The sequence below is a fragment of the Bubalus kerabau genome, chromosome 3 (assembly GCF_029407905.1).
Source record: "Bubalus kerabau isolate K-KA32 ecotype Philippines breed swamp buffalo chromosome 3, PCC_UOA_SB_1v2, whole genome shotgun sequence".
Taxonomy (NCBI): Eukaryota; Metazoa; Chordata; class Mammalia; order Artiodactyla; family Bovidae; genus Bubalus; species Bubalus kerabau.
The window spans coordinates 185,708,030-185,731,686 of record NC_073626.1 but is presented as its reverse complement, the minus strand read 5'-3'; the positions used below and the strand labels follow the sequence as shown (position 1 = coordinate 185,731,686).

General features: G+C 41.2%; 1 protein-coding gene across 18 annotated transcripts in view; it reads right to left on the bottom strand.

The window, feature by feature from the left end:
• Positions 1–13,242: 13,242 nt before the first annotated feature.
• Positions 13,243–23,657, bottom strand: part of EIF4G3 (eukaryotic translation initiation factor 4 gamma 3) — a 350,697-nt gene continuing 340,282 nt past the window's right edge. For all 18 annotated transcript variants that reach the window (XM_055574250.1, XM_055574252.1, XM_055574253.1 and 15 more), the window contains 4 exons: positions 21,098–21,244; positions 17,375–17,456; positions 15,782–15,928; positions 13,243–14,305 (listed from right to left, as the gene is read on the bottom strand). In XM_055574250.1, coding sequence (XP_055430225.1) covers positions 14,124–14,305; positions 15,782–15,928; positions 17,375–17,456; positions 21,098–21,244 — 558 coding nt within the window. In that variant the 3' untranslated portion in view covers positions 13,243–14,123. The remainder of the gene's footprint in view (positions 14,306–15,781; positions 15,929–17,374; positions 17,457–21,097; positions 21,245–23,657) is intronic.

The following is a 23,657-nucleotide window of genomic DNA, read 5'->3' as shown; positions in this document are numbered from 1 at the left end:
TAAGGCACTTGGTCCTGCATCTCTTAGGGAAAGAAATAGGATTTGCTTTCAAGTCTGGCTCATGTCAGTTTTTGGGAACTGTGTTGAACCATCCTTCCCCGCTTTTAAACACCAGAAGCAAGAAAACCACATTTTAGACATTATAAGGACAGTCTTGATTTGCCAAACTTAACTAAAAAAATATATCCAGTGTTGACAGTTGTAATATGAAGCAAATTTGCCAACAGTACTATTTTCTCCCTCTACAACTACTTTGTGACTAAGGGCAAATCTTACTTGCAGGAAGATGAGGGGAACCAGGCCTGTGATGGTGGTAGGAGATTAAGTGACAGATCAGTGACAGCCAGGGTGGTGGACTATCATGGTTTACCTGCCGCGAGGAGGTTGAGTTAGTGTGAGGCAGGACCTTCAGTTTTTAAACCAGGCTAGTCCCACCCAGCAAAATGAGTTCGTCACCATAACACATCTTTCCTTCATGGGGAAGTTTGAGAGAGTTTCTTTAAAGAGAAAGATTTCCCCTCCAATAAAACCCAGTAATTTAAAGGAAGACACGAATAAAAATTTGTGATTGGAGACAAAAGATATTTTTAAAAGAATCATTAAATTGGACCCGTTTGTTAAAAAAACAAAACAAAACTGGAGTCCCAAAAAAATGGTGACGGAAAGGATCTTTCCCTGTTATAAAACAAAGTGAAACTGCACAGTGGTGAGAAAATGAAGTTTTTTCAAAAAGGGAAAATACCATAAAACATCGGCTTTGATTATTCCTGAAATAACTTGCAGCAAGGTTGTCAAACTTTCAGCCCGAAGTTTGGAAAGAGCAGCATATCAAGATTGAGACTCAGATTGTTAGTTCAACTTTTAAAATTTAAATTTTGATTTATCAGTGATGTCTTTGTTCTTCCCAACAGAAAAAACATTTTGACCAAAAAGGCATAAATTTCAAATGTTCAAATTTGACATTTTTGTGTCTCTGCTTTACACTCTACTTGAATGAGTCTATGATAATTTTTAAAATCCTGAAATTTAGTCTAACCAGCTAGCATAGCTGTCTCTTTATCCAAAGTAGTTAGCATCTCCAACATTAGGAACAAGGGCAGAGCTGTATATGACATCATACGCGTTTTTTCCAGAATGTATTTTTAAGTACTTGGTATTTTTAGTAGTTTGTTATGGTTTTATAGCAAAAACTAGTTATTTTTTCTTTCTGTCATAGGTAGGGCAATGTGTAACTTGCAAAGAATACCATTAATTTATGCCCCCAAAAGATGTTTTGCCTTTTTTTCAATGCCTTTCTTATTGAATCCTAGGAAAAGTGGAAAGTAAAAGCTGCTAAATCTCCTATCTCTTATCTGTCAGAGAAGCCTGAGATTTCAGGGCATCCTAGGGAAAACACAACAATTAAAAAAAAAAAAACTGAACTACACAACAGTAGAGAAACACGGATGGGCGAACCATGATCTACAGTTAATGACTGCAGTGCAATATCGTATGTGGCTGTGACTAGGGTTCGCTTCTATCGTGTCCGACTCTGTGTGACCCCATGGACTGCAGCCTACCAAGCTCCTCCGTCCATGGGACTTTCCAGGCAAGAGTACTGGAGGGGGTTGCCACTGCCTTCTCCTTATGACTAGGGTTGCAGAATGTGATAGAAAGAGAACTTTGGACACAGGGAGGACAGGCCCCAGGTGATCCAGGAAGAATGCTGGGGGCTTTATCTTTCCTTTAATTAATCCTCAAAACCACCTTACTGAGGTGGATGGTGTTTACAGATGAGGAAACAACCCAGGCAGGGTTGCATTAAAGACTCTGTTTTTCCAATTCCAATACTCCAATGAATATCCACTATACCATTTTCCCAAGTGTAGAATAAAGACTTCTGGTGGTGAAAGAGAATATATTTGGGAAATCACTGCCTTCCAAAAAAACCCAGTTTGTGAGTCTCAGCGCTAAACGCTTGCTAGGTACAAAACTTCTGTGGCATTTAGATCCCTACTGTTGAAAGCAAGCAGTACCAACTTATATATGTACCAGAGGGCTAGTGCAAAGACTGAATTAGATGACACCAAGTCATACAGATGTAGAAAGGGCTTAGTATTTTTGTATTACAGATGAGAAAGCAAAGCCTAAATGTTTTCATGACATTGTACAGGAGACAGTGATCAAGACCATTCCCACGAAAAAGAAATGCAAAAGGGCAAAATGCTTGTCTGAGGAGGTCTTAAAATAGCTGAGAAAAGAAGAGAAGATAAAAGCAAGGGAGAAAAGGAAAGATACACCCATCTGAATGCAGAGTTCCAAATAATAGCAGGGAGAGATAAGAAAGCCTTCCTCAGTGATCAAGGCAAAGAAATAGAGGAGAAAAATAGAATGGGAAAGACTAGAGATGTCTTCAAGAAAATTAGCGATACCAAGGGAACATTTCATGCAAAGATGGGCTCTATTTCTAGGACAGAATTGGTATGGACTTAACAGAAGAAAAAGATATTAAGAGGTGGCAAGAATACATAGAACTGTACAAAAAAGATCTTCACGACCCAGATAATCACAATGGTGTGATCACTCACCTAGAGCCAGACAGCCTGGAAGGGGAAGTCAAGTGGGCCTTAAGAAGCATTACTATGAACAAAGCTAGCGTAGGTGATGGAATTCCAGTTGAACTATTTCAAATCCTGAAAGATAATGCTGTGAAAGTGCTGCACTCGATGCCAGCAAATTTGGAAAACTCAGCAGTGGCCCCAGGACTGGAAAAGGTCAGTTTTCATTCCAATCCCAAACAATGTTCAAACTACCACACAATTGCACTCATCTCACATGCCAGCAAAGTAATGCTCAAAATTCTCCAAGCCAGGCTTCAACAGTACACGAACCGTGAACTTCCAGATGTTCAAGCTGGATGTATAAAAGACAGAGGAACCAGAGATCAAATCAAACCAGAGATCCAACATTCGTTGGATCATCCAAAAAGCAAAAGAGTTCCAGAAAAACATCTGGTTTATTGACTACACCAAAGCCTTTGACTGTGTGGATCACAACAAACTGTGGAAAACTAGACCACCTTATCTACCTCCTGAGAAATCTGTATGCAGGTTAAGAAGCAACAGTTAGAACTGGACATGGAACAACAGACTGGTTCCAAATTGGGAAAGGAGTACGTCAAGGCTGTATATTGTCACCCTGCTTATTTAACTTATATGCAGAGTAGTACATCATGAGAAACGCTGGGCTGGAAGAAGCACAAGCCGGAATCAAGATTGCTGGGAGAAATATCAATCACCTCAGATATGCAGATGACACCACCCTTATGGCAGAAAGCGAAGAAGAACTAAAGAGCCTCTTGATGAAAGTGAAAGAGAGTGAAAAAGCTCGCTTAAAGCTCAACATTCAGAAAACTTAAGATCATGGCATGTGGTCCCATCACTTCATGGCAAATAGATGGGGAAACAATGGAAACAGTGACAGACTTTATTTCTGGGGGGCTCCAAAATCACTGCAGATGGTGATTGCAGCCATGAAATTAAAAGACGCTTACTCCTTGGAAGGAAAGTTATGATCAACCTAGACAGCATATTAAAAAGCAGAGACATTACTTTGCCAACAAAGGTCCGTCTAGTCAAAGGTATGGTTTTTCCAGTAGTCATGTATGGATGTGAGAGTTGGACCATAAAGAAAGCTGAGTGCCAAAGAACTGATGCTTTTGAACTGTGGTGTTGGAGAAGATTCTTGAGAGTCCCTTGGACTGCAAGGAGATTGAACCAGTCCATCCTAAAGGATTCAGTCCTGAATATTCATTGGAAGGACTGATGCTGAAGTTGAAACGCCAATAATTTGGCCACCTGATGTGAAGAACTGACTCATTGGAAAAGACCCTGATGCTTGGCAATTTGAGGGCAGGAGAAGGGGATGACAGAGGATGAGATGGTTGGATGGTATCACTGACTCAATGGACATGAGTTTGAGCAAGCTCCAGGAGTTGGTGATGGACAGGGAAGCCTGGTGTGCTGCAGTCCCTGGGGTTGCAGAGTCAGACAAGACTAAGCGAATGAACTGAACTGAAATGTTTTACAAATAGCAGTTATTTTTAATTAGCTTTTGGTGAAGAGCTTTGTAAACTGGCAGGGATACAAAGTGTTCCTTAGGCGGTAGTTCTCAAACTTCAGTGTGCCTGAGAGCTTGTTAAAAGTTTCTTGGGCTCCTTCCATTCCTTCAGATTCTGATTTAGTAGGTTAGGGTCTGTGTATGGGCATTTCTGATGTGCTCACAGTTGATACTGATTCTGCCAGTCTAAGGTCCATACTTTCAATGACCTTAATCTTAGATATGGGCTTCCCTGGTGGCTCAGCAGTAAAGAATCTGCCTGCAACGGAGGAGACCTGGGTTTGATCCCTGGGTCAGGAAGATCCTTTGGAGGACGGCATGGCCCCCACTCTAAGTACTCTTGCCTGTAAAATCTAATGGACAGAGGAGCCTGGTGGGCTACAGTCCATAGAGTCACACAGAGTCAGACACGACTGAAGTGCCTGAACAATGGCAGCAGCAGCAACCTTAAACTGCTTTCCAAAGAGCCAGAAGCTAGTCCAGTCCACCGTGTTGCTAAATTTTGGGGCTGTGGATCATTAAATGATGAAAAACTACTGCCATTCCTAAGTGAGAACTTATTTTTTAAAAAAAGAAAGCAAGCACACACACAAAGCAGTGATGGTAGGTCTCCAGCAAATGTTACTGAATTGACAGTATAAGGCAATTTTCAAAAAGTACTTTCATCCTTTAGTCCAGAAAGGGTTTGTCTGGATTAATTTGTCATACGTCATGTTCAAATTCTACTTTTGCATGTGAGAATGAACTCTCACCATCCCTGGCACTCTTGCTTCATTTTTCAAATATACCCTGCATCTCCTTTGCACTCATGATTTTGTCTACTTGAACCCATCCCATAACTGTTTAATTTTTTAGACTTCTCAGTTTAAAATTCTCTTTCTAAAGGAAGCATACCCCAAGCCCCTGGTTTATACAGGGCGCCCATTACCTGCTTCCATAGCTCTGTATTTTCAAAACATGTGCCATTTGTAATGCCACACTTGTGTGTCCAACCAATACCTTGCAGTTGAAAAATGTTTTAAATACTTGAAAATATAAGTTGTTCTCTAAACTATTTGGCAGATCAGGTTATTTTCACTATTCCACAGTGGTCTCATATTAGAGTCACCTAGGCAACTTAAAAACAAAATGATGCCAAGGTTTCATCTCCAGAAATTCAGAAACAACTGCCCTAGGGTTGAGTCCCAAGATTTGTACTTTTGAAAACTCCCAGGTGAATCTACCATGCAGCAGTGCTGAGCCGCAGTACTCGACGTTCTAGGAAGCAGTTAGACAGGAGTGCTGGTGGAGGTTTGCCAAAGATGGTTTCCTAGGACCTGGTCAGAAGACATATTATCAGTAAGAGGTAAATATAACAGAAGAGTCAGAAAGGAAATCACTGCTAGAACAAGTTCAAGTGCTGGAAAATTTCAGAAAATCTTGATAGTCTTATTGTTGTTCAGTCATGTCCAACCCCATGGACCACAGCCCGCTAGGCTTCCCTGTTCTTCACCATCTCCTGGAGCTTGCTCAAACTCATGTCCATGGAGTTGGTGATGCCATCCAACCATCTCGTCTTCCGTCGTCCCCTTCTCCCCCGCCCTCGATCTTTCCCAGCACCAGGGTCTTTTCCAGTGAGCTGCTCTTCACATCAGGGGGCCAAAGTACTGGAGCTTCAGTGTGAGCATCAGTCCTTGCAGTGAATATTCAGGGTTGATCTCCTGGTTTGATCTTGCAGTCCAGGGGACTCAAGAGTCTTCTCTGGCATCACAGTTTGAAAGCATCAATTCTTCGGTGCTCAGCCTTCTTTATGGTCCAACTCTCACATCCGTACGTGACTCTTACTTCTTCAAAAAGTTTAATAATATCGTATTTCACCAAGACTTAATGCATTGTTAAGCTTGGGAAACAGTACTGAAAGTGATTCTGGATGTGCTCAGATGGCTGGCACGAGTAAACACGTTTTTTTGGTTGCGCTGGGTCTTCGCTGCTGCTCAGAGGCTTTTTGGCAAGAGGGGCTACCCTTCGTCGCAGTGCACGGGTTTCTCACTGCAGTGGCTCCTCTTGTCGCAGAGCACAGGCTCCAGGCAGAGGGCTCCAGTAAGTGTGGCACACAGGCTTTAGTTGCTCTATGGCATACGGAGTCTTCCCAGACCAGGGATCGAACCCACGTGCCCTGCATCAGCAGGCGGACTCTTATCCTCCGTACCACACCAGGGAAGTCTGAGAGTAAACTCTTTTTAGTGAGGACAGTGGCGGCCCATACAAGTGAGACTGGACAAATTGCCAGTGAACAGCAGTGTTAGCATTAGAACACAAATATCCCAACGCCAGTGGACATCTCGTCTACTATGGCTTACAACTTCTTTCTGTACGACCTCTTGCTACCCACCCAGCTAACATTTCCTTTTTTTTTTTTTTCCCAGTTGACTCCTCTGATAGCCTAATTTGTTTAACCCTTTCATGTTTACTGGATAAATCTAAGACTTTACATTTACCTCAAAGTACTGCTTTGGCTGCATCTCATCAAGTTTCAGTATGCAGTACTTTCACTGTCAGTTAACTTCTGGTTACTTAGTTCCCATTATTATTATTTAATAATAATAACTATTAAATATTAACTATTATTATTATTATTACTGAGTTAGTCATCTAGGCAACAGTTTAACACTGTTCTGTATGGTACACTACAATAGACTTTCTGCATATTGCTAGCTAATGGAAAGTTAAATCATCATCACAGGCAGAGAGGGAGTATTTTCAGTCCTTTCTCCCTGCTATGTACAATAAGCAAAAACGTAATTGTACTATCTATAGGATGGAGTCTTTTGAGCACCAGAAAAAGTGAGGCAGTATTTTAAAAAAGCCATAGTGTTCCTGTGAAACTAGAAAGATCTCACCTTCAGTAAAAAGAGTTTAAAGTGCCAGCAAAACAAGAAGCAGAGACACACCAGTAGTAATGAGCTCACCCAACGCCCAGATCTTGGTTTCTAAATACCATTCCCTTAAAAGAAACCAAGGCTCCTAGAAGGAATGGCTGATTCTATAGGTAGCGGTTTCTTGTACTGTCACAAAGTGCTCTAAAATGCACTTACTGCAGATGAAGAAACGTCAAAGAAACACATGAATCGACCCAAAAGTGCTCCCAAGGCCAAAGCTGGAACAACCTATTTGACCAAATAATGTGGTTTTGGATTATAACTCAAAATATAAAATAAATATACATGAATCTGAATTGATAGTTAGTGACTGGCTTCCAAACACACCAGAGTAAGAAAAGGGGAAAAGAAAGCTAACTTTGGAGTGGAGACCTGGCAAACACCACCATAACCTCATAGTTAAGGTGAAACATCACCAATGATGTCATGGGAGCATCACATACCCTGTTATGATATGAGAAGGGCACTTCACTTACAAAGTCTTTTTATCCCAAACTCATTACATTAGTCTAATCATGTGGTGCTGGAGAAGACTCTTGAGAGTCCCTTGGACTGCAAGGAGATCCAACCAGTCCATCCTAAAGGAAATCAACCCTGAATATTCATTGGAAGGACTGATGCTGAAACTGAAACTCCAATACTTTGGCCACCTGATGTGAAGAGCTGACTTATTGGAAAAGACCCTGATGCTGGGAAAGATTGAGGGCAGGAGGAGAAGGGGACAACAGAGGATGAGATGGTTGGATGGCATCAATGACTCAACAGACGTGAGTGTGAGGAAACTCAGGGAGATAGTGATGGACAGGGAAGCCTGGCATGCTACAATTCATGGGGTTGCAAAGAGTTGGACACAACTTATTGACTGAACAACAATCAGGAGAAAAACACCAGACAAACCCAACTGAGGAACATTCTACAAAATACCTGAGCAGTGACGTCAAGGTCATGACATACAAGGAAAGATAAAAAAACTATCAGAGGCCAGAGGACACTAAGAATACATGATGACTAAACACAATGTGGTGTCCTGGATTGCATCCAGGAGAAAGAGGACAAAAAGGGCAGTTCTGTTCAGCCGCTCAGTCGTGTCTGACTCTTTGCCACCCCATGAATCGCAGCACGCCAGGCCTCCCTGTCCATCACCAACTCCCGGAGTTCACTGAGACTCACGTCCATCGAGTCAGTGATGCCATCCAGCCATCTCATCCTCTGTCGTCCCCTTCTCCTCCTGCCCCCAATCCCTCCCAGCATCAGAGTCTTTTCCAATGAGTCAACTCTTCACATGAGGTGGCCAAAGTACTGGAGTTTCAGCTTTAGCACCATTCCTTCTAAAGAAATCCCAGGGCTGATCTCCTTCAGAATGGACTGGTTGGATCTCCTTGCAGTCCAAAGGGACTCTCAAGAGTCTTCTCCAACACCACAGTTCAAAAGCATCAATTCTTCAGGGCTCAGCTTTCTTCACAGTCCAACTCTCACATCCATACATGACCACTGGAAAAACCAGAGCCTTGACTAGATGGACCTTTGTTGGCAAAGTAATGTCTCTGCTTTTGAATATGCTATCTAGGTTGGCCATAACTTTCCTTCCAAGGAGTAAGCGTCTTTTAATTTCACTGCAATCACCATCTGCAGTGATTTTGGCAGTAGTGAAACCCAAGGTCTAGAGTTTAGTTCACAGCAAAGTACCAATGCTGGCTTCTTAGTTCTGATAAAGGTCCACTGGTAATGTAAGTGAAAGTCATTCAGTCATGTCCAACTCTTTGTGAGCAAATGGATTGTACAGTTCATGGAATTCTCCAGGCCAAAATACTGGAGTGGGTAGCTGTCCCCTTCTCTAGATCTTCCCAAACCAGGGATCGAACCCAGGTCTCAAGCATTGCAGGTGGATTCTTTACCTGCTGAGCCACAAGGGAAGCCCTTGGTAATAGAAGACATTAATGATAACAAGGAATTAGATGAAAGGTACATGGGAATCTACTAGATTTGAAACTCTTCTATAAGCCTAAATTTATTTCAAATAATATATTCATTTTTTAAAAACACTTGGCACATGGTTTCTTTGACATAGGACTTCAGGATTTGGTAACACACAATGATGTCTTTTTGGGCATGGGGTGGGTGGTAATCCTAACACTAACAGGTAATCACTTTCCCTCTGAGGGATACCTGTGGCCTCTGCAGCTAGTGAGCACATACTGGATCTCTTCCTGAACTGCTAGAGGATGTTGAGACTTACGGAGCTCAAGTGTATTGAATAGGAAAGGCAATCATCTGTAAGACTAATAAATTGGGATGAGTGAGTAGAAAAGTGAAAGTGAAGCCACTCAGTCATGCCCGACTCTTTGCAACCCCATGGACTGTCTTCTACCAGGCTCCTCCATCCACAGGACTTTCCAGGCAAGAGTACTGGAGTGGGTTGCATTTCCTTCTCCAGGGGATCTTCCCAACCCAGGGATCAAACCCAGGTCTCCCGCATTGCAGACAGTTTACCGTCTGAGGCACCAAGGAAGCTCTAGTGAGTAGGAGAGGCTCCATTTCAAGGCGTTTTTTATTCCTTAATGAGTAATTTTACTCTCATGACAAGTAAGCAGCCTCAAGCTGTTCAGGAACTCAATCACTATGTCCAAATGTGCCTCATTGAAGAGGACAAATAAAACCTGAAATGTCAGGGTATGCTGTAGTAGCCTCTAATTCACGCGGGAATTGCAACCCTAAGGACAAATGACTCAGGTAGCACTGAATGAGAGGTCTAAACGACCCGAGACCAGTTGCCCGTGCTAGGATGTCTGGTAGGCTGCAGTCCATGGGGTCGCTAAGAGTCAGGCACGACTAAGCGACTTCACTTTCACTTTTCACTTTCATGCATTGGAGAAGGAAATGGCAACCCACTCCAGTGTTCTTGCGTGGAGAATCCCAGGGACAGAGGTGCCTAGAGGGCTGCCCTTTATGGGGTCGCACCGAGTCAGACACGACTGAAGCGACTTAGCAGCACATCAAACTGTCAGGTTCCTGATGTTGCAAACACTTGTGAGGTCTGATCATCTGCTAAACGCTGGATTGAAGGTCAAAACACACAGCAATACAATGTATGATTTCATCCATGTGAATCCACAGAAAGAGTAAGTGGCCCCCAGGGGCTGAGGAGAGTAGAGAATGAGGAGAGATGACTCAAGGATTACAGGTTCCTTTTTGGCTTGAGGAAAACGTTCTGAAATCAGAGTGGTGACGGCTGCACAGTGGTGAACACAGTAAATTTCGGGTGGCTTTAAAAACGCATTCCCTTTTGGCTGCACTGCGTCTCTGTCCCCGTGTTTGGGGTTCTAGTTAGGTTGAGCGGCGGCCCTCTTTCACTGTGGGGCACGGGTTTCTCATTGCAGTGGCTTCTCTTGCTGCAGAGCACGGGCTCCAGGCTGCGCGGGCTTCAGGACTTGTGGCTCCCAAGCCCTAGAGCACAGGTTCAGTGGTTGTAGCCCACAGGCCGAGCTGCCCCGTGGCACGCGGAACCTTCCCGGACCAGGGTCTGAACCCATTTCCCCTGCATTGGCAGGCGGATTCTTTGTCACTGGACCAACAGGGAAGTCCTGGGTGTATTTTATAGTATGTGAACTATATCTCAATAAGAAAAAAAGGAACGGAAAAATGCTCCTCTCTTCAAAATGGGGAATGAAGGAGTGCATAAAGGCCAATCCAATAGCATGGTGAAAATGATGGTGAAAAGATCCCCCCTGTTTTTTTTTAAAGAATAAAACTTAGGGAGTTCTCTGGTAGTCTTCTGCACGTTCACTCTACGGCCAGGGTTTAGTCCCTTGGTCGGGGGACTGAGCGCCTGCAAACTGCATGGCACAGCCAAGAAAATTTAAAAAAAAAAAAAAAAAGAATAAAACGTAAGTAATGAAACCACAGAATTATATCCACTAGCCTAAGACTATTTTTTCTAGCTTAGAATCCTTTTGACTGGAATGGAGTCACTTGAAAGAAAAAATGTCAAAAAACCCATGATGATAATTTGTTTGAAGAGAGTTTCTAGAACAGATACAACTATCTTTGGGCTAATAATTGTAAATAACCTACAATGTATTTTGAAATGTTAAGAAAAGACAAAAACCAAATCAAAGATCTGCCAACATAACAAAGGCAGACACTTCTTAGTGGGTCAGTACGCTGATGTAACATGTAAAATTCTAGCTTTCATTTTCCATAAAAAATGTGAGTTTCCATGAGAGTAAAGACTGTCTTATTCAGTTATATTTCCTGCACTTAGAACAGAGTAGATGCTCAGTAAATATTTACTGAATGAAACAAGTTCATGATGCAGCTATGAACTGGCTTGTTGGTTTTCGCAAGAACTAAAATGAGTTTATTTTGAAAACGGGCATCATGTTCTTTTGCTAGAAAGGGAAAAAAAACTCATTTAAACTTAATGAAACACTGTAAGTTAGCTCGTTTGAATACAGGCATATAGCGCACCTTCAGTGAGCTTAATGGACCTCATGGCAAAGTGAAGGAGCTTTAAAGCGGAAGCTGCAGGCGAGTCAGCGCTGCCATGTCATCTGTCACGTTAAACCCAACACCGCCACACCTCGCTTTCAAGTAAGAAAACTGCAGAGAGAGGAAGAGTCATGACGGTGTTTCTGCACTGCAGCTGGTCCAAGTGTGAATCAGTTATCCCACTCTGCTCATATTTTGCCATTAGTAACCTTGCTAATCCATCTAACATTCTGTATATAAAGCAATAAGTTACCCAGAAGTTACTTTGGAGTCTTCTCATCACAGTTCATGTTACAGATGAGACTGCAGACACTTATTTCTGTTATTGTACTACAGATGTTTATATAGCTGAAGCTTTTTTCAACCCTTGAATTATTTTCTCCCTGATATTCTTCTCTTTCCTCCAATCCTTACACTTGTCCATATCTGAAGTACTGATGAACAGGTTATCACTGCTACCCAAAGTTCCTTCCTGGCTAGACCCCTGCAAATAACAGCCACTGATTTCCAGAAGGCAGTCCCCACCTTGCTTCCCAGCCCCACCCCCACGGCCTGTGAGTGCTGCCAACACGTAAAACTACATCACAGTCAGGAGATTTCTGGCTCAGAATCCTCTGCACTTTGGTTCTGGCAGCTGTTAATACTCAAAATAACATAGAATTGAGCTGCTTCTTCCACTGGAGGGCTCCCAGGCAGAGCCTGCGGTCAGACCCTGAACCAGCTCTCCAGGCTCCGTGTCTTACGACAGCGGCTGTCATCCTTCTGTCACAGGACTTTCAGGACTTGGTTCTTGGAGAACAGCCTTCGGCCACTTCACAGGGGGCTCTGGGGGCTCATGGAAGGGGATCCTGTACTGTGTTCAACTACATTCTGAGAGAGAGAACTTTTTACTGCTATGGAACATTTTGTTCTTGTGCATTACAAGTCTCGCCAAGTCTCTTAACATGAGCATTTCTTCAGAGATGGAAGCCAGAAGAACTCTTGGGTTATTCAGACACAAAATACAAGGCTGCGTATTTGGGAGCAGCTGGCTTTCTTCATAAATACATTTGTAGGGTGATGGCCTACAAACAATTGAAATGGAAAGCCACTTGTAGAGACAACAACTTCATCAAAGGGGAAAAAAAAACCACACACACACACAAAACAAAGAACAGCACAGCACTCCAATACCTGTCAGAGAAACAAAGGCCCAAACCACAGTCCACTTTATACTCACCAGAATGGCTTGCATGAAATTGAAGTTGGGGTAAATGTGATTTTCACACGTGGTATTGGTTTGGTTTTAAACCACATGCTCACTTATTTTAAGAAGCGTAATATAACTTTGGTTTCTTTAAAGGACATCTTTGGGTTTCTTAAGCACTGGAGGCAGTGATGATTTTAAAAGTCACTGGTATTGGTAGTTTCAAACAGAAGTAGTGTCCCTAATCCAAACACATGCAGTGGAACACTCAGGGACTTACTATAGTGCTGCTGGGTTTGTTTCTACCTAGGATGTATTTTTGCTTGGTGTTGGAAAGAAGCATCCCTTGGGCTTCAGAGAAGCTCCCCTACCCAAGCATGAGTGCCCTCCTTTGCCCACAAAGTAGCTTGCCTTTTCCAAATGCAGACACATAGACACACACACTCTCCCCCGCCAAGCCCTCAGAAGCGATCTGGATTAGACAACACGTAGCCAGACGGCACCTCCCAGAGATGGGCGCACACGCAGCAAGCTGTCAAAAGGAGAAGTCACTTTACTTTCTTTTAAACTTGCAATGTTTGCCTTTATTTTGTTCTTTATATTTTGAAAGTGAAAAGAAATAGTACTGAGTCAATTTCTTTTTGTTTTTTTTTTTTTTTTTTAAATATTTGTTCTATGTATTTACAAGCCTTAAAGTTGCTCTAAAGATTTCAAAAGTATTAAGAGTACTTTTCCCAGGGTAGCACTTTTTTTTTTGAACAATTCTTGGAGTTCTCTGGTCCACAGCATTTCTTTCTGTTCCAAGGTTATGTATGTTTTGATTACTATTGTGATTTTTTTATTTTCTGAAGCAAGCTGAGAGGCAGGCAGAAAGATCTGATGCCAAAAAAAAAAAAAAAAATCTTTCTCACCTTGTTCACCCCAAACCTTCTCAAATCTGGACTAAATACTATGCTTTAAAACAAACGTGAGGTGCATCTGAAGGGGAGGGAAATTTATTTCTCTGCTTTTCTATTATACAAGTTGTTTACAGAAACTGCAAATTAAAAAATTACACTGGCATTTGCAGTCCTTAAAATAAATTAAAAGTTCTCAACTTTTTTTTTTGTTTTTTTTTTTTGCTAAACAGATGTGTTTTTTTTTAAAGTATGAGTCCTCATTTAAAAAGAAAAGATTAAAACAGAAAATATTTTCTATAAATAATACATGTATTTTGGTTTTAGTGCTCCCGCCCTCAGGTTTGAAGTTTACTTTTTTTCCAGTACCTTTTTCCTCCATGATCACCTTTTTTTTCTCTTTCCCCTCTCCCACTCGTGCACACGTGGGGGTTTCTGCGAGAATTGGCCTTGCTGCACTGTGATTGGCGAAGACGTGAAACTTTTTAAAAAAATACTTAAATTGTTTCTTTTCTTTCGTTTTGTGTATTTGAAGTTTTAGTTATCCTCAGACTCCTCTTCTGCTTCCCGCAGCCATGTGAAGAACGCCGTGACAGATTTCAGGGCCACACCCTTCCCATTCTGCTCTGCCGGGTCCTTGCTGCTCTCCCACTTGTAGAAGGCATCCTCAGAGATCACCTCCTCGTCATACAGGCAATCAAAAAACATCCGTAGCAAATCTGCAAGGAGGCGAAAGGAAACCATTGGTTTGGGGGCACTGCGGCTGTGAGGAGGCCGCATTCCCATCCAGTGCAGGGAAGGAATTCCTGTGCAGGACGCCCCGTCAGGGCCAGGGCACCCGTGAGACTTCATCACACCCCCTCCTGACAGCCTATGAGAAAAGCCACTTGTCTAAAGAATGCGAAAAGAGTCAGGCAGTCGGAACTAGTTCTTATTCCTATTATTTTATTCAATTTGAACTGTTTTCTGATACTACTGAGCTGTTTGATGTTACACAGTTTTCAACTTAAACACTTAAAAGTACAACTTTTAAACTTTCCTTTTGATACATTTTCTTTGAGATTTTACAATAAAACCGTCTAATTTTTACAAATTTTGGGAGGAAAAGGCAGAATGGACTTTCTCCCCTCTAATGTCGCTATCAAAACAAAGAGAGTAATAATTCATATGAAAAACATGAGTAAAAACTATCTTGTCTGGATTTTATCCAGTGAAATGATAGCCATTATTTTCAGTGCCCAGATGATCTGGGCTATTTTAGTCCTCTGTTTTACTCTCATCACGGTAACTTAGCTTATATTATTGTTTTAAAAAGGACAGATTTATAGACAAAATCTCTCTTCAGTTACACTCCAAGGACTGCTCCAATCCCTCCCTTTATATCCCAAAGGGACTTAACAACACTAGCCAAGAAGAAAAACTTTGCAGAAGTCACAGCCTAAGGAAATGCCAAAGAATTACTTCAGTGCTATCTTTGAAACAGCCATATACTTACTGTCCACTTTCAGAAGTTTCAACTGAATTTTCAAGATTTAATATGATTCAATTAATTTACCAGATCACTAACACTTGGGTGTTCGGGTTACCTTATTTGTCTGGTTAGCCAGAATTAACTATAACTCTTAACTTAAAATTAGTCTAAAATGCCTTCATGTCTTTGCTGGGTATCTGAGGACTCTGACAAGGATCACCCTCTTTCATTATCAAGGCCTGGGACCAAGAAGGTGAAAAGCTGTACTGCACAGAGGCTAACGCCGCCTGCCCTGGACCTGCACTGCGCAACAGGGTAGCCGCTGACCACATGGGGCCGCTGACACTTAGTATTTTAAGCTCCGTTCCTTAGTCACAGTAGCCACATTTAAGTGCTTGACTGACACGAGTGCTTCATGGCTGTCATGTACCGCGTGACAGATACATTTCCATCATGGCAGAGATTCTTATAAGACAGACGTGCCCGAGAATGAGGATTAAATCTCCTCAGATAATATGAATAATATTAACTAGTCTTCTTGTCATTTTCTCATAAAAGTCAACCACTTAAAAACATTCATGTTTATCAAAGTTACAGGCTGAGTTTTGTCACTGAGGATGCTGCTATTGCCTACTGTTTAGAGCCCATCAAACCGTCTCTCGAGTGTTGCCCTGGATAAGCCTCGCCCTTCAGCTGGGTTAACTGTAGCAAGAGGGAGACTTACTGGCAGGTTGATCAAGTTTTACTATTGATGCTTGTAGTGCATAAAGTGCTTGCAGTTCCTTCTCTGTATCTGAGTCTAGGTACTTGAGTAAGATCGGCACTCTCTGCTTGATAACAGCAGTGTCCACTCGGAAGGTCGAACAGTCGGCTGGAAGAGACAGAAGAACTGAGCATTCACACACACAGCTGTTTTCAGTTTTCTGAATCACTAAGACATATATGACCCTGCAAGGAATTTTGAAACGCCAAATTTTCTAAAATTTTAATTAAAAACAGAACAAAACAACTTTGCTGAATTTGTTATAACACTGCTGCTGTTTTACGTTTTGGTTGTCTGCTCTTGAGGCATGTGGGATCCTAGCTCCCCAATCAGGGGTCGAATCCACACCCCCTGCACTGGAGGGCGAAGTCCCAACCACTGGACCACCAGGAGAATCCATGAAATTCTTCCCGAAACAAACAAATAAACAAAAGTATGGAGGGGGATGGATTTAGAGTGCTGGGCTCCCTCAAGAGTAGTGCACTCGGTTCTCTATCTTTAATCATAATTAAACAGGGACAGCGGTCTCATGACATTCCAAACCATAAAAACAACATTAAAAAGGAAATTAAAGAGAAATTAAACAGAGAGTTCATTTAAATCTCTTAAGAAAGGTAAAAGAATTAGAACCGTTGTATTATTACTAGCAGTTGTGGCTACTGTGGAGTCATTCAGTCCTGTCTGACTCCCTTTCAACCCCATGGACTGTAGCCCGCCAGGCTCCTCTGTCCATGGAATCCTCCAGGAGAGAATACTGAGCCCACGTCTCCTGCATCGGTAGGCCGCAGGCCTGAGCCGCCAGGGAGGCCCCCGCACCAGCAGGACGGGGACCCGCTGCGGCAGTGCACCCGCCGTCGGGCGTCTGACAGAAAAGCTTGAATCGTGAAGCCGTCTCTATAATAATTCTGAACAACTTTTCAGCTGATAGATTTTTTTTTCTGTTTCAGTGACAGAAATGTGGACTTTAATCCAAGACCAAGTGGATGATCTCATTAAGCATTAGTAAAAACTACGTGCAGCTTGGACCATTTAGAGTCTCCACTAATCTGACTCCTATCTATGTAATTCATAAACATTCAATAATATTGTCTTATCAGGTCAACATAAAACAGGAGAAATAATTGGTATTTTCTTTCCCCACACATGAATTTACATCAAGTGGCTTTTCTTTGGAGATTAGTGACACTGGACAAGAATATTCAAATTGTTCATTTTAACTCGTGAATGGAAGGCAGGGGAGCCTTTGAATATTGGAGGTGAGAAGTAAAGGAAAAGTCCACACAGCAAACAGCCTCAGGAGCAGGCGCCAGCTTCCCGCTGAACTGCGGAACAGAAGGCCCCCAGCAGCTCTCACATCCCGGCTCGCTGCAGGCAGAGCAGCTATCTGCGCCCGCGGCCCAAGAAGCCAGGCATGGCAGGCAGAAATGGCATTCATTTGGCACAGGAACTGAGCTTTACAGTGCAACCGTTAAAGGTAATGTAAACTCTGACCCACGTCGTCAGCAGCTGACATACGGGGGATTTTCAGATGTTGCCTTCAGAAATACTACTTACCTATAATAGCTGCTTTACAGACGGCTGTCATTAAAGCTCTAAGGAATGTAGGTGAACTCATCTGGCTTTCATCTAGATTAGCCTGCAATCCAAAGTAAATAGAATAGTTAAAGGTACCCTTGGCACACCAGAGATATTATTTTCCCCTAAACCAGGCTTCATCTTGCACTAAGGGCACATGAGATCCCATTCAACTTTTTAGTAGAAATTAGTCTTCTGATTCACCAGGAAATACTGGGACTATCGCCAGTTCTCCCTGAAAGTGCTCCACGTAGCAGTACTTTGCTTCCGGGGAGCTGACCACTCCGTATCCTTTGTTCATTCAGTTAAACAGTGCTGTGAACTATACACATTCGGAAGCACAACTGTTTAAAAGCATCTTCCCTTTTCAATAAATAAGCCATCTTATGATGGTCTATCCAAATCTACAAAGCTGAAGGAACAACTCCTCCTCAACTAGAGTATTTTCAGGCCACTTTGCTCAGGAGTATGCAACTGTTTTTAGGTGTGCTAACACTGCTTTTTCATCTTAATTTTACTGTGAATTAGAGGCTAATGTCCAGAATTACCTCAAATAAACACCTCAGGTAGTGGTGAGATAACTGTTCCTCTTTTCTGAGGATGGCAAAAACACGTATTCAGAGGTAAGTTAAATAGAGTAAATGAACCTCCACCTTATTTTTTTAGTTTATTTCTCTTAAGATCTTATCTTTTTGCTATAAAATACTACACTAAACCAGATAAGAAGCAAAAGGAGAAAACACACAAACGCAGCCATTTTCTAGGCATTTCAAATACTTTCCAGAGTTTATGTTCCTTATGCCTGTGAACAGAATTAATGCTTATCTCAGCTTCTTTTAATAGCTTAGAATACCATAGCACAGCATAGTATTTTCTACTGAGTCATTTTTAAAATAACTGGCTAGGAAAAAATTAAAAATGCCATTTAAAAAGGTATATGTTAGAAAGCTAAGAATTTCAAAGATATTTAGAGATCAGTTTAATGTTTATGAATTTTAGAACTGATGTAGATTAACCAGTATCTCTCTCTTTGCTGAATACCTAACCTCACATATATCACTTGGGAGGAACTGGTGGTTTCTTGAACGCAGAGTTAAGAGGGGTTAACAAGTCAGATGGCTAGCTCTGCAGGATACTGGCAGAGCTGAACACAGAGGGCCAGGCCACCTTTTGCTACTGATCTCGTCCCACAGGACGAGAAACATGTGGTGGTATTGCTAATAGCTAAGGCTGAGAATAACGTGGGGTAAGAGCTGTGTAGAAAGATTTCACAATGGTTTATGTTTTATATGGTTCATGCTCGTGTACCTCTTTAAATAATATACAGGCTGAAGCCAAGGCTGGTCTAGCCCTGGAAATTACTTCTGCAAAGTCTGAACAATTATTTTTGAATAAATGAGAGAATAAAAACACACCATTACTCTTTGGCTCAACAATACTTTATAAACAGGTTTTAGAGCCATTTCAGCTGAGTATAAAATCCCCAAAGGATCAGATTTCAAGCAGAATCGGAGAAAAACAAATTCAGTTCAGTTCAGTTGCTCAGTCGTGTTCAACTCTGCGACCCCATGAATCGCAGCATGCCAGGCCTCCCTGTCCATCACCAACAGCTAGATGTAATTACTGATAGATGATAACACTTTGAAACCATGTGACTGTCTCTTCCATTTCAAAGAAATGAACTGTGTATCTTTTCTACCAAATAAAGCCAGACACTGTAATTCTAGTATTCAAGAACAGAAAAGACATGAAGAAAAGTATCAAGAACACTAAAGATGAAGCAAAGATATTAACAAAAACGTGCAAGAACAATAAGGAAAATGGGTCTGCTAACTGGAAACGATAAGCAAAGTCAGATCACTGTATAGTAGTAGCATCAGATCTACAGCAACAAGCAGCTTAGATGTGCCGTGCGCTCAGTGACCATGGTGATGTTTTTGTTTCCTTGATCCTTTTTTAAAATTCACCTTTATTAGGTATCATTTACATTCATTAAAATTTACCCTTTGTCTTATTTTTAAGGAGAATAACTGTTGGTCTGGGATAAGCTAAATAAATACGATTATTTAAAAAAGTAGGGCCCAACGTGGATGAAGAGGTGAAAACAGCATCATTTGGCAATATATGAGAAATAAAAGACCAAACTGCTGAAATGAAAGAGAATGATGTTCAGTATGCAAATACTGACCTGACTTCTAAAACATAAAAGAAGGTATCTGAGGTCAATAATATACCAGAAAGCCTGATACTAATTCTATCCTAAAATCTACAACAAACTATCATATGAATGGTTTTAAAGTCTTACAGAGGAAAGAGATGGTTATGCTAAGAATAAATAAGGACAAAGAAAACCAACTCATGCTAAACTACCCTCCTCTCCTTTTCTGATATGATCACCATATGGCAGCCCCGATGGATAGAGCTTTAACTTTTCCAGAGTTTAGCAAGACATCTGACAAATTATAATAGGTATTCCCTTGTAATAATAAACAAGTTAACAGCTGAAATGTCCACCGGGATGGCGATGAGATCTGGTCCTAAAAAGTATGCTGCTTTGTCCTTGGTCCTACTCTACTCACACACTTTCCCCATAACTTGAGTGAGTGCAAAGTTGACATAGTAATCAAATGCAAAGTGAAAACGATACAGAGTGAAAAAGATGGCAAGCAAAATGGATGACCAAATTAGAATCCAAAATGTACTGACAAGACCTCTAAAAAAGTGTCTAATTTAAGAAGATAAATCTAAATAGAACTAAATGTTTAAAACACTATTTTGGCTCAAAAATCAAATGTATAAGTTTGGCATGAAAGAAATGACTGACCTGTAGAATATAAATGAGTGAACACTACAAGACTGAATGGACTGGTTTGGGTTCACTGTGGTGAGTCTGCCAGAAGCACAGGTTAAAGAAGAAAACAAAGAACGCTGAAGCACCACCTAACTCTGTACTGCTGGACCACTGCAGATGAGCATGCTCAGTTCACACGTGCCACTTTGAGAGGCGTATTCAAAATGCAGGTTATGTTTGTATGAGAATAACCAAACAAGGGCCTGGATACCAAGTTTTTAAGAAGGAATGAAAGAACCTGGAGGAGGAGTCAGGAATATATCCTATTGGCTATTATAAATTACTTAAAAAAATATTCCCAATTAGGTGAGGTGATAGACTATCCCAAAGACAGGAGGGAAAATAGGTTAAAAAAATTATAAGAAGCTTCATTATTTCTCAACGCCTGGAAATGGTTAAAGAAACAACAACCCATTAGAAGAACTACAAAAGAGTTATACAAGACAGAGAGAACTAGATTAGCCCCCTATGGCTTTCTTTCAACTGGGATTAGTATATGATTCCATGAACATGTGCACAAATAAAACACATCTACATAAACAAAAGTTAATATTTAAAGGAATACAGTAACAAGTTAAATACAGACATATGTGATCAATGGACTCTACAACACAAGACTTTAAGGTATGTTATGAAAAGGTAAGCCAGCACATTTCATAATAATTATGTATTGCTTATTAATTTTATCCAAGATAGTATCTAAAATGTGAGAACATGAGAAAGAAATGCATATTTTTGAATGGTAAAATGTAGTGTATGTACTAAACTAATGAGAGACCCAGAAAAATGGCTTATTTTCTGAATATTTTTACTTGACTTTATAAAAGACTATGAATCTTTAGTCTTTATACCTCTACCCAGTCAAAGATCTGTTCATCATTTGCCTTGTCCTCAATAATGAGTTTCTCGAGTCGCTTATACAGCTCTTCGGCAGAGAGTTCTTTCTTCAAAAGTGCTTCGGAGGAACAGGAACTGTCAGACTCTAAAAAGTCCAACTTCTGAAACATACAAAGTTAAACATATGAAAACAATTCAACATTATCACCCTGTGAAGAAAACAAAGTCATGGGCTATCTCTTCTATTTCATGTGGAATCAAAATGATTAGCAGAAGCCATTCTGTATTTATAGTTCTGAAAGATTCTAAATGCATTATTCTTCTGAATATACCATTTTTTTTTATACTGAGTATCTCTGATTCTTCTTAAAAACAAGCCTACTTTTCTTCCAAAACATTCTGAGCTTCAGTCTTCATTTTCAGTATGTCTGATCCACAATATTAGATTCAAGTGTACAGTACAGTGACCTGACTTCTGTATACACTGTGAAATGACCACCGCAGTAAGCCCAGCCATTCTCTGTCACCTCACAAAGGCAGTACAATGCTACTGACTGTACTCTCCAAGCTGCACATTACACACTCCCATAACTTGCTTATTTTGTAACTGGAAGTTTGTACCTCTTGACGCCCCCCTTCACCTATTTCACCTCTGCCAATCCCTCTGCTCTGGCAACCACCTACCTCTTCGCTCAGTCTATGGGTTTTTATTTGTTTTGTGGCTCCCACGTGTAAGTGAAATCAGGCGGTGTTTGTCTTTCTCTTTGCTTATTTCATTTAACCTCATACCTGTGGGTGCTTCAGTCTTGCTCTCAGCTGTGACACAGCTCTAAGGCAGGGCAGGTGTACCAGCAAGGCAGCCTATGATTAACATCACTATCGCCACAGAGCAGCTGTCGAAAACTCTGTACCTTTAGTTTTGTCAAGTCCTTCAAACACCTCCTGACCATTCTGAATCCAAGTGTGAAAAATGATGCCATGACTGTTTAACTCTTTGGTATTAAAAAAAAATCAATAATCAAAGTGATATTTCATTTTCTAGGGTATAAGGCCATGAGGTATATAAGTATGCTTTGCTTTATACAGCTTCTCCATGTAAAACCCATAAAGATTAAAATACTAAAGACTATTTACAAATTTTTCTCTAATATCATAGAAGACTCATATATATTCCTATATCCTCCTTGGATCCACAAATCAAAAATTACCTGGAATTCTGTGAAAAAAATTCATTGTTTTAATTATCTTTTGTACCACCTTTAAATAACATATTCCTATAAAGCTTCAGAAACATTATTCAGTATCACAATTTTTCTGATTCAACGTTGATAAATGCGTTAACTATCACATTTCAATATACATACAAAATCACAAGATGATGGCCATAAGTTCTTTTAAGAACAGGCAACTGATTTTTCATAACCTGAAACATTCTCCAAATTTGTTTCAACATTACTTTAGATGTTAGGATACCTATACAGAATACCTCTTTAACCTACCCTACACCTACACAGACAATTGGAGGTCTAAGAGCAACTAACATTAATGGCAAAGTTAAACATTAATTACACTGCTCATAAATAAAATGATCTAAAAATGTGAAAGTGAGTCTTTACCATGGCCTAATGAAGTCAGAAATATCAATAACCTCAGATATGCAGATGACACCACCCTTATGGCAGAAAGTGAAGAGGAACTAAAAAGCCTCTTGATGAAAGTGAAAGAGGAGAGTGAAAAAGTGGGCTTAAAGCTCTACGTTCAGAAAATGAAGATCATGGCATCTGGTCCCATCACTTCATGGTTAATAGATGGGGAAACAGTGGAAACAGTGTCAGACTTTATTTTTTGGGGCTCCAAAATCACTGCAGATGGTGACTGCAGCCATGAAATTCAAAGACGCTTACTCCTTGGAAGGAAAGTTATGACCAACCTAGATAGCATATTCAAAAGCAGAGACAGAAAGGTTTGTCTAGTCAAGGCTATGGTTTTTCCTGTGGTCATGTATGGATGTGCGAGTTGGACTGCGAAGAAGCCTGAGCACCGAAGAATTGATGCTTTTGAACTGTGGTGTTGGAGAAGACTCTTGAGAGTCCCTTGGACTGCAAGGAGATTCAACCAGTCCATTCTGAAGGAGATCAGCCCTGGGATTTCTTTGGAAGGAATGATGCTAAAGCTGAAACTCCAGTACTTTGGCCACCTCATGCGAAGAGTTGACTCATTGGAAAAGACTCTGATGCTGGGAGGGATTGGGGGCAGGAGGAGAAGGGGACGACAGAGGATGAGATGGCTGGATGGCATCACTGACTCGATGGACGTGAGTCTCAGTGAACTCCGGGAGTTGGTGATGGACAGGGAGGCCTGGCGTGCTGCAGTTCATGGGGTTGCAAAGAGTCGGACACAACTGAGCGACTGAACTGAACGAAGTCAGTGGTGAGCTGTGAAGTTTAGCTTGTTCACTGGAGAGAAACATTTATCCCTCAGAATCCCTGTGTTTCTGTGCAAGCCATCTAATCTTCCTAGAACCTAGAAGGCTGGTCTTCAAATTTATGGATCAGCTCATCACTATCTCTTATA